Raw genomic sequence first — 10,785 nt, 5'->3', positions numbered from 1 at the left:
TGTATAAAGATTGAAAATGTATAAATTTTTAATAAGTTTTAATTACATTTATTTTTTTAATATATATCTTTTATAGTAAAACCAAACATGATTTTTCATTCTTTATATTTCTTGGGACCAAACACAGCGTCAAAGATCAAATTTCAAGAGACCACTTGAAGCCATGAGAGCTAAAACCCCTGGTAAGGAATACCAGGGCAAAGATATTAGGCTTTGCCATCCAGAGAAAAGGTAACAAATCTTTATTTCTTATGGAAGCAAATAACACAAATATGTGTTTCTGCAAAATGAGAGTATACAAGGAAACGGATATCCTTTCCCTGGAAACTGATAACAGTTAATTAGAAAGTTGGCATATACTATTGCAAAGCAATTTCTTGCAGAACTACCATAATACTGAGAATCCTGTTCATATGCCTAATATAATGCGCACATGTCAAAGAAGTAACCTCGTGTGACAAGCCCAACAAAAATCTAATCCTCCAAGGCAGTACCATGCAATCTTCAGGCAAATGTGGGGGTAGCTCGAGGAGTAGGGGGCTTGTTAAAATCTTCCTCCCGATCCCTCTCATTCTCCCGAATCTCCTCCATATCTGCCTCCTGCAAACCTGATGCTTCCAACACATAACCCTTCACTTCCTGGAACCTCTCCTCTGAGAGGGAAACCTCAGCAAGAAGTCTCCATGCATACTCCTCTGATGCATTCTCATAATCCTCTCTTCTCTTCAGCACCATATGTCCACTGATCTCCCATACAGCTGGGTTTACTAGTGTGTCAAGAAGCTCCTGGCTTACTTCTCCAAGTGCTTGTTTCTCTGCAAAACACTGAACATTCACCAGAAGCAATCAGTTTTCTTTTTGTCTCATAAAAACAACAGAAGCCATCACTAAAAAACACCAAGTCACATAACTCCATGCATACATGTGAGGAAGTGTGCATTTGTGCTTGTGTGGGCGTAACTGTGAGTTGGACTTCTCCTTGTGCCCAACCTTGCCCCATGTATGTATGTATGTGGAACTTAATGCTTAATTGTCAGATCAAACTTTTTGTTTGCAGAATTGAAACCTCGCCAAAAGAGCACAACTAGATACATCCCATCTCTAGGTTAGGTCAGTTGGGTCCCTACTTTCTAGGATAAGAGTCAGAATCAAAAGCACTGGGCTTCAGGGTTATGAGAAATATAGTTAAGACTACAGAACTGATGAATGTATCACCCATTCAGACATCCCCAAATCTATTAGGGTCCTTAAAAATTAGTAGTCATGGTGGAGATATAAGAACTAGGAGCCATTTGACTATGAAAACATCGAGTATGAGGGGGCTTTGCATGCTTAATAGAACACAGGTAATTCTCGAGTCTTGATGATTGCAACCAAGAAAGCCTGCATAACTATGTTATAAACAAAGATACCTAGATCTGGTGCAATCAGTCACCAACATAAAAACATATGCCAGTGTGCACATTGGGCATATCTTCTGACATAATTCACAGATACTGTGTCAAATACTTAGGTTCTGACCACTCATTTGTGGCTGCTATGTCTGGCCTTTTTCTCAAAGAAAGCCTGATGAATTGTAAACATGCATATAAGTTTATGGCCATGAACTCCAAAACTGAGTAGGATAAAAAGCATAACTAAATAATCCACCAGTAAACAAGTCAAACCTCTGGTAAGTTGAAAAAAAAAAAACACCTGTGGAAACAGAAATATTCTCCCCCCACAATCAGAAATGAGGACATTGTAAGGGATGTTGTTATTTTGAAGGAAAATGCAAGAATTAGCAACGGTATCAGATAGATCCTGCATCAAATTTCCACCCTCAAAAACAAAGCCTTGCACAGGATAATTTAACATCTTTGAAATCATCACCCCACTATTAGGCAGTTTCCCCCTCCTAATTATCCTCTCGGTTGGAGCTTTCTCAACTGGGAATGGTGCCATCAAGTAATATGCCTAGAGCAAGTAAAAAATTTAAACCATCATTTAGTGACAGACATGAATATTGGGCATAACAAAAATGGCAGAGTGAAGAAGGAAAAAGAATATGTGGTATCAATTAATTACCTGAAAGTGGAGGTGATTAATGGTGGCAAAGGCACCTAAACTGTTGTAACCTAATCTAAAGAAAGGATCTGCTGCTTCTTTAGCCATATGCAGGGCAAGCAAGAAGCTATCATGATCAATCCTCTGAGGCAAGCAATCAAGAACATGGGGTATTAGAAGCACATGTCCATACTCGATCGGGCTGACCTGAGAATAAAAAATTGTGAACACTCAGTAGTCAGAACAACAAAATCTTACACAATGTCTATTATCTTATCTCATGATAAAATGGAGGAAAATCTAAGGAACAAAGATCGAATTGGTTTACATTTATGGCAACAACACTCGAAGAGTTTGAATCAGCAGTGACTGGTGAGACAGGGAAGTAATGGGCATTGTTGTCATTGCTCTGCTCAAACCTGAAAAGGACTTCTTCTTGGCCAATTTTGGTGAAATTGAACTTATTCTCATCAAAGGGCTGAAGAACTTGGTCAACCCGAAACTCTGTGGGTCGTTTCTTCATGTGCCTTCCCTCATTCAGCTGTGCGATAAAACCATAGTTCCCAGGCATAATCCTTGTCTCACATAAAGTCACATCATACCGGAACAGGCCTTGACTCATCCGATCCTCCCACTGTCCAAGCAACAGGTTGTCCAGGAAAGCTGCTGGAGGTTGTCCCTCAGATGAAACCTCAACCCTTGCTTCAGATGAATCCTTCACATTTTTCTTGAATGTATACAAAGGAAGTTTTGATACTGAAACCAACAATCAATTCAATGTACCAACACATGGTCAGGAACACAGTTAACAGAAGAAAAACAGACATGCGTCATCTGTTCCAACAGTTTTTGAAATTTCCAGAGAAAAGCATTTCCAATCAATATTTTCAGAAAAAGAAAGGAAAAAAACTCTGTTCCGTCACTTTATGTGTGCATGACCATAAGAAATAAAACTTTTGTCCTCTTTCTCATAATGACTATTTATAATAGCTAGCTGATAGTATGACCCCAGATTCTAACATATACTTGTTATGGAAGATTTTATTATGCTTATCACATGAATAAAAATCAAAATCTCCAATTACTCTTCTTCCCCTATCTACAGTTTTTTTTTTTTTGGGTTCTCTCAGCAATATAATTACTTTATGAAGGTTTCAGTTCTGTTTTTGAGCCATACAGGATTCAAGAATTATCTAAGTCCTTTTTCATGATTGTACAGAAATCCCTAAAGTTAATTTTCCCCTCCGAAGAGAACTTCTGTTACATGAATACCATATTTACTACTGGAGTAATTTTTTCCAAACTTCAATGGAAACAAACAGAAAAAAAAAAAAGGAAAAAAAAAAGGAGGCAATGAAAAAGGTACCAGGTAAGCAGCAGTGTCCAAGGCAGTTGCGGCCACACCCGAGCGATTCTGAAGCTTCTTCCTGGTAGTTGGAGACCACGGTCGGAACTCTTTTGATGGTCAACATTCTCTTCAATTTCTCGCCAGTCGACAATGCGAATAGCGCTAATCTGCCTTATAGAACAAAATAAAGAAAGAAAAGCGAAGGGAATGAGTGGAAGAGAGCAAAGGGAACCGCCACCGGCAAGGAAGAGGAGGTCGGAAGGGCAACCGCCTTGAGAAGGAAGGGCACCCCTGCCGCCGTGAGGTGATGGAGCTCGGCGCTTATCGGCGGCCGTTTGGGGTTTTTGGTGTTGGAAAAGCCACCGAATGGTTGCAAGTAAAGCCGTTGTAGAAGTTGAATTGGAATCGTCTTGTGGTTCCTCCGCTTCTTTCTCTCCTTCGCTCTTTGTGTCGCTTCAGTTCGTTACGCATTCCCACACACCATATATATAGGTTTCTATTGTGGACGGCTTTGTTTGGCTGCTGGAATAACAACGTTCCGCTCAAGGATTAGGATCTTCTCATTTTATCCTGTTTATCAATCGTAGAAATTTCGATGGACGTGTTTATTTTTCCTTTTCATTTGAATTTACATTTCCATGTATATTAATTTGGGGAACATACTTTGCGTGAAATACTCATGGCAATTAATTAATCAAAGTTCCAGCCACAACCACTAATCAATTCCTCTAATTTTACTAATACTTAGACAAAATATAACTAAATTTAATTTTTCTATATTTGTATTAGAAACCCACGAACCTTCCACCATATAAATCTGCCTTTGATAATTGGTATTGGCACCTATATAGAGTGACTACACACTTAAGAGGTAGAAAGATTAAGGTTATGACTCTCTCTTTAGAAGAATGGAATGGATGGGTTGACTAATTCTACCCTTTGAGCTTAAGTCATATAATCTAGTTTGCTGGATCTTAATTAATTAAATAAGTTTATTTGATTCTAATTAATTAATTAACTCAATTTAGAAAAATCAAAATAATTAATCATTAATTATTATGCAACCTTGCACCTTTACTAAAATTCTCTTATGTACATAAATAATCAATTCTTTATAAAACCTCAAAATAAACAATCATTAGTTCTTGTGTAACCTTGCAATTTTATCAAAACACCCTCATGCACACATACGATTAAATCTTAAATTTATGTTAAATTTTTATACTAGTAAAGATTGTAAGCTCAAGGGATGACTACTATATGACCCATAAAAAAAATACTAACTCCCTCATAGCTCAACTAAAGTTGACTTAGTATTATACTAAAGAGGGTTAACCATACTCCAATACCCTATGAAATTGCATCAAGATAAAAATTGATGAAATCCAATTGAATCAATTTTTTGGGTTCATAGCCTACTATCCATTGTATACAAACTTTCCATGAATTGGTGTTCATAATTTAATGAGGTAGAAGATATCAACTTCTCAAAATTACCTCTACCATCTTTGTGTCTCAAGTCCTATTTTGTGATCAATTAACATATACGTTGGGATAAAATCTATAAAACCAAGACATGATGTAACAAAAATATATTTAACTTTCCACTATTCTATCCATTAATTACATTAAGATGTATTTGAGCCTTTAGGTTTACATCATTTGCATTGTATATGACATTGGTGCATTAGGAGTTGCACAAAAGAACCAAGTCATAGGTTCCTTACAAGTTGATGAGTTGTTCAAAATCAGTTCATGGACTTAGACAATATATTTGAAGTTGTAGTTGTTAGGACATTAAGTCTTGTTTGTTATTGACAATTTTGTTCCAAGTTAATTATGACCTTAGAAATCTTTTTAGATAAGTGACTTACTCTACATTGAAAATCAAGGGTTGCTGTTCGTCTAACCAAAAATTCATAGGTACGTTTAAGAAGATTTAACTTATGGCAAGTTAGACTCTTATATGGTATAGAGAGGAATGGTATATTTTTTGGAATTAAAATGCATTTTATTAAAAAAGTAAAAATGCAGGGAACGCTCAAGCGGACAACAAGGCTTAAGTGCTTGACATCACTCAAGCACCTGAGCGGCTTAAGTTGTGGTTAAGTGTGCTTGAGTGCTCATGCCTTTTTCACCGAGATTTGAAAGATATTTTCGAGAATTTTACGTAAATTGTATTTGGAAACCTTATGAAACCGAACCTCTTCGGCATATTTATGTATAAATACCACATTATAACCTTTTTAGGGTTAGAGATTAAAAAGAGATTGGAGAGATTTCAAAGGTGTCTCCTTGAGAGAAAGCTTAATGAGTTACACCATTCCTGATATCTTATTCAAAGGATTCATTCATGAATCTAGGGTTGAAGACTTGCATCCCTTCAATGAGGCTGAAATGTATTCACTAGAGCAACAAGAGGTTACTGCATGGATTAAGTCGTAGGTATTGGAGAGTAAGTCTTTAGGGTAAAACGACCAGATAAATTGAGTAACTTGATCTCATATAGTGGATTTAGATTAATAGTCTTAGACCTTGTGGTTTTTTTTTTTATCTCCATAATTAGTGTAAGGGATTTTTTACTTAAAAATCTTGTATCCATTGCACATTTCTTGATTTCATTGCTATATTTTTTTTATTATATTGATTGCTTAGATATTTTGATTATTCTTATGATCTTATAGGACACAAAATATATTTTTTATTATAATTTTTTTTAACTACACCCATTGACCTCCCATTTGGGTGTTATCCTATTGAACTTTGGTTTTCTATTAGTATCAAAGCGGGATAAAAATTGAACTTTTATTAATCCTGTAGGATAAAATAGATATTTTACTAATTCTGTAAGTCTAGTGTGAAACAATAAAAAATTGGGGCTCCTCTAAATAGTCCACCCTACTGGAAAGCTCGAATCAAAATTTTTCTTAAAATGCTAGGTGAATGGGTATGAAATTCAATGGAATATGGATAAGGACCCCCATTGATTCTTGATGTCCGTGGAAAATCATTAAAACCTAAACAAGAATGGGACAACGCAGATAATGAAAGGAATGAAGCCTATGCTAGGGCTTTGTTTAGTATCTTTAATGGAGTTTGTCTAGATGAGTTTCATAGGATAACAAATGAAAAATGGTATCAATGTCCTAACAAACTATACTTATACTAAGGAAGCAGGGGATATACCTCAAGTCACTCATGAAGGTACATATGCTATTAAAGTTTCTAAATTGAAAAAGCTTACCACTAAGTTTGAGAATATTAGGATGCATGAAAATCATTAATTGAGTGATATTGTTGTTAGGATAGAGCCCTTAAAAGCATAACATGATGTAATAAATTTGGAATTCGTTATTTATTTAACGATGTTCTAGTTTCACTTTTATCTGTCCTTATTCCATGTATTATTCTTTATGAGCATTCCTGTCTACATCTTTTGCATTGTACGTGACATAGGTATATTAGGAGTTGCACAGAAGATCTAAGTCATAGGTTCCTTGCAAATAGATGACTTGTTCATAATCGGTTCATGGGTTTAGGCAACCCATTAGAGGTTGTAGTGCACTACCTCCTAATTGGAGGGATGGTTGGTGTAGACCCTCCATTTTCCCCCCTAGCACATGTCCTATTAGGTATTTGTTCGATACTTTACAACAATTCCCTAGTGGCCCATTACTGCTGGTGTAGCTTACTTTTCTAAGCCACCTTAGGGACTTTGGTTGAGGGATTTATCTAACCCCATTGCGACTCTTGGTAGCCCTAATTTAGACTTAGGCTCACTTAGGCACCTTAGTGTCACAAGATGCTTCAAATGACCCTCCCTATGGGCTTATATAGGAGGAGGGAAGCTTCTGGAGACTCCTAGAGCCATCTACACTAAGCCATTGGTGGGAAGAGTGTGGAAGGTTCTAGAAATGCCTAGAGATGTCCACACATCTCTACACTATGGTGGAAGGCATGAGAGGAGTCCAAGGCTTTCTAGAGACTTTTGTGAATCTCTTGTATGTTCTTGTACATAGGGTTGTACATAGAATAGGGTAGGATGTTCTAGAATATTCTTGATTTGTAAAGAACCCTCCAAGGTTCCAGATAGTTCCATTGGTGCCTATAAATAGGTGAGGCCCTCATTTGGCCAAGGCACCACCCAAATCACTTCCTAACCAAGCAAGTGAGCTTCCAAGAACTTGTAAAGGTTTCCTTGAGTTAGTAAGAGCTTCCATTCTTTAAAGAATTGCCTACTAAGCTTCTTAAGCTTCCGAGTCGTGAGCATCTTAGCCTAGCAAGCTAAGCATTGGGAATAAGGCTGACTTAGCAAGATCAAGTATCTTGACTTGCCTAAGTGCATCACGAGCTTAGTAAACGACTAAGTTCGTGACATTAGGCCCACTTAGGCACCTTAGGATCACTTAGGCACCTTAGGATCACTTAGGCACTCTAGGCCCACTTAGGCATCACCCTAATCTCACTTAGGTACCTTAGGCTCATTAGGCACCACCTTAGGCCCAATTAGGCACCTTAGGCCCATTAGGCACCACCCTAGGCCCACTTAGGCACCACCCTAGGCCCACTTAGGCACCTTAGGCCCATTAGGCATTGCCTTAGGCCCACTTAGGCACCACCTTAGGCCCACTTAGGCACCCTAGGCCCATTAGGCACCACCTTAGGCCCACTTAGGCACCCTAAGCCCATTTAGGCACACATGATCCATTAGGCATGACTAGCCCACTTAGTTTTACCAGCCTTGCCTAGGTTCCCTTTTAGGCACATCTTGCATGGTTGCATGGCTTCATGGCTCACATTTTTGCATGACTTGCATGACTTTCCTTTTTATTATTATCTATTTAGTCATTTTGTATATTACTTTGTGTATTTTTTTTTATATCATTTCATAAAACACTTTTATTCAATATGATAATTTTGTAAAATACTTTTATTTATTTTAATCTAATAATTTTATAAAACACTTCGAATGTAATCTAATAATTTTGTACAATATTTTTGTTTAATTTAATCTAATAATTTCATCAAATACTTTTAGTTAATCTAATAATTGTATAAAATATTATATTTTTTGTCAATTCAATAATTTTTACTCATTTCCTAAAACACGTTTTTTTTTTTTTTTAATTTAACCTATTGACTTTGGAATTTTGTAGGGAGATTTATCAAATGGAGAGTTCCTAAAACACGTTTTTTTTTTTTTTTTTTAATTTAACCTATTGATTTTGGAATTTTGTAGGGAGATTTATCAAATGGAGAGTTTGGCTTCATTAGGGAAGGAAACTTGGAGGTTGTGATTGAGAGATATTCAGTCCCCATTTGAAAAAAAAATAAAAATAAAGAAAGGAAAGAGAGGCCCGTGATGGAAAGATAGGAAGATGTTTTTTCAAGTCATGATGTAGACGGAGAGTGAGTCTACGTTAAAGGAAGATAGAGAAAATGCAGCCGCATGATTGAGGGAAAGAAAGATGATTTTCTGGGCGAGGAGGAGCAGACATGGGGAAGATTGACACAACATTTTCTGGTGGGCTGAATGAATTTGACTTTCGGAAAAGATACAGGAGGTTTTGAAAGGCAATACGCGGATTTTGAGAGGTGATATTCAGATTTTTATTGAAAAAGAAAGGGAGTTTTCTGGGGTGAGGATTTAGTCGGAAAGTGGGAGAGGAGAGGAGAGGAGAACATTTTTTTGAAGGGATTAGAGGCTGCTATTAAGGCAAAGATCAGTCCGCGTTTTTCAAAGATTTTGGGGTTGTTGTTTGGGCAAAGATCAGTTTGCGTTTTTCAGATATTTTGGGGCTGTTGTTTGAGCAAGAATTAGTCTACATTTTAAAGATATTTTGGGGCTGCTGTTTGAGCAAGAATCAGTTGGCGTTTTTAAGAGATTAAGGGGCCGTTGTTCGAGCAATAATCAGTTCATTTTTCAAAGATTTTTAGGGGCTTCTGTTTGCAAAGAACGGTCCATGTTTTAAAAGGATTTTAGAGGCTGCTGTTTTGGGACGGAGAAACGCAACTGCTTGTTGATATTCACCGACTATTCACCCCGCGATGGTGAAGATGAGTACATACCTACCTTGTTGAATATAAGGATGCGAAAGATAGGCGCACCATTGGGAGCAATTTCGGAACAGCCGCACCGGTGAAGGAAGGAAATAAAGCTGGGTTTCGGAGACACTTTTGGGTCCAATTCCTCTCATCGAAGACACCACAGCCGCACCGGAATTTTAAAGAGAGAGTCTTCTGTCCTGATAGCTACAGACCGGTTCCGAAGCATGATCTTCCATTACCCGTGCTGCCGCAACACTTTGTGTCGTACCCATGCATCTCCGACAACACCCTATTGCCATTGGAGATCCGTACCAGCTTGTCAGTCCCGCCACCTAAACACCACAGCCACACCAGGTTTTTAAGGGAAATTCCTCTCCATTAACGCGCAACACTTTGAGGACTTGTAGTGCATGGGTAGCCACCACACCATGCATCCTTGGAATTGTTTTTTTAAATAAAAAAATCCTACTTGGTGGAAAGTGGCCTTCATGTTTTGAAAAGGCACTTTGAGAACTTGCTGTGCATGGGTATCCACTATGCATCCTTGGAATTGTTTTTTTAATTAAAAAAATCTTATTGGTGGAGAGTGGCCTTCACGTTTTGAAAAAGGTAAACTAATTCATCCCATTTCAATTTTGTTTCATGAAACATTCAATTCAATTCCTACTTGTTTAGAATTTTATCTATTTTTTAGGTTTAATTATTTCCAATATCAATATATTCATGATGTCAATTTGCTAAATTTAGCTTTAAATTATTCCTATTTGGCCTATTGTGGACCCCGCATTTCTGCTCAATGCGTTTCCCACTCGATGGCGAGCTCGATTTTAATTTGAAGAATTATGATTTTTATTTATTAAGAAAATGACTTGGGGTCGCCACTTATTTTTGTTTCATTTTTAAAGGGTAAACAAAATAAGAAAGAAAAACCCTAAGTGTGACTCCTTATTTTGGAAAAGGTGGTCTGTGAAAAACCGGATCGGGTTCGGGGGTCAGGTTACTCATCGGGAAGGTACGGTAAAGACCGTAACACCCCTCTAAGCCCCTAAAGTCGGGTCTCTACTAATAAAATGAAGCAATCATGGCAATTGATGAGGAAAACAATGAATACCCGAAACTATCATGCACATAGGAGAATCAAAACATGTATATGGAAATACCGGAATGGGAATAGATACGTACCTGGGTGACGAGCCACAATGCGCTTATCAAAAAGTGAGGTTAGTGCACAATTAAAGAATAATTTCAAGCATGGATACCAAATGAATATCACTCAAAACAAAAATAACTGAATGAATAGGAGAGACAAAGAATGTACCGGAGTGATGAACCGGTTTATTTCA

The 10,785-nt window shown here is 37.4% G+C and overlaps 1 protein-coding gene across 1 annotated transcript; it reads right to left on the bottom strand.

Moving 5' to 3' along the window:
- Window positions 1–219: 219 nt before the first annotated feature.
- LOC100262099 (GDP-L-galactose phosphorylase 1) lies at window positions 220–3,862 on the bottom strand. Its single transcript, XM_003633655.4, has 5 exons — window positions 3,413–3,862; window positions 2,375–2,802; window positions 2,068–2,253; window positions 1,696–1,956; window positions 220–825 (listed from the first exon to the last, which is right to left on the bottom strand). Exons 1-5 carry the CDS (start codon window positions 3,516–3,518, stop codon window positions 505–507), a joined length of 1,302 nt encoding a protein of 433 aa, XP_003633703.2. The 5' UTR covers window positions 3,519–3,862; the 3' UTR covers window positions 220–504.
- Between the last annotated feature and the right edge of the window lie 6,923 nt (window positions 3,863–10,785).

This window comes from Vitis vinifera, chromosome 14 (genome assembly GCF_030704535.1).
Source record: "Vitis vinifera cultivar Pinot Noir 40024 chromosome 14, ASM3070453v1".
In the NCBI taxonomy this organism is placed as follows: Eukaryota; Viridiplantae; Streptophyta; class Magnoliopsida; order Vitales; family Vitaceae; genus Vitis; species Vitis vinifera.
The sequence above is the reverse complement of the archived record's forward strand: the minus strand, read 5'-3'. Positions and strand labels throughout refer to the sequence as shown.

Coding starts and splice junctions, on each gene's coding strand:
- LOC100262099 (XM_003633655.4), bottom strand. CDS start 3,518: ATGTTGACCATCAAAAGAGTTCCGACCGTGGTCTCCAACTACCAGGAA. Junction 2,254..2,374: donor CGAGTGTTGTTGCCATAAAT/GTAAACCAATTC, acceptor TTTTATTCTCAG/GTCAGCCCGATCGAGTATGG. Junction 1,957..2,067: donor TTAATCACCTCCACTTTCAG/GTAATTAATTGA, acceptor TACTTGCTCTAG/GCATATTACTTGATGGCACC.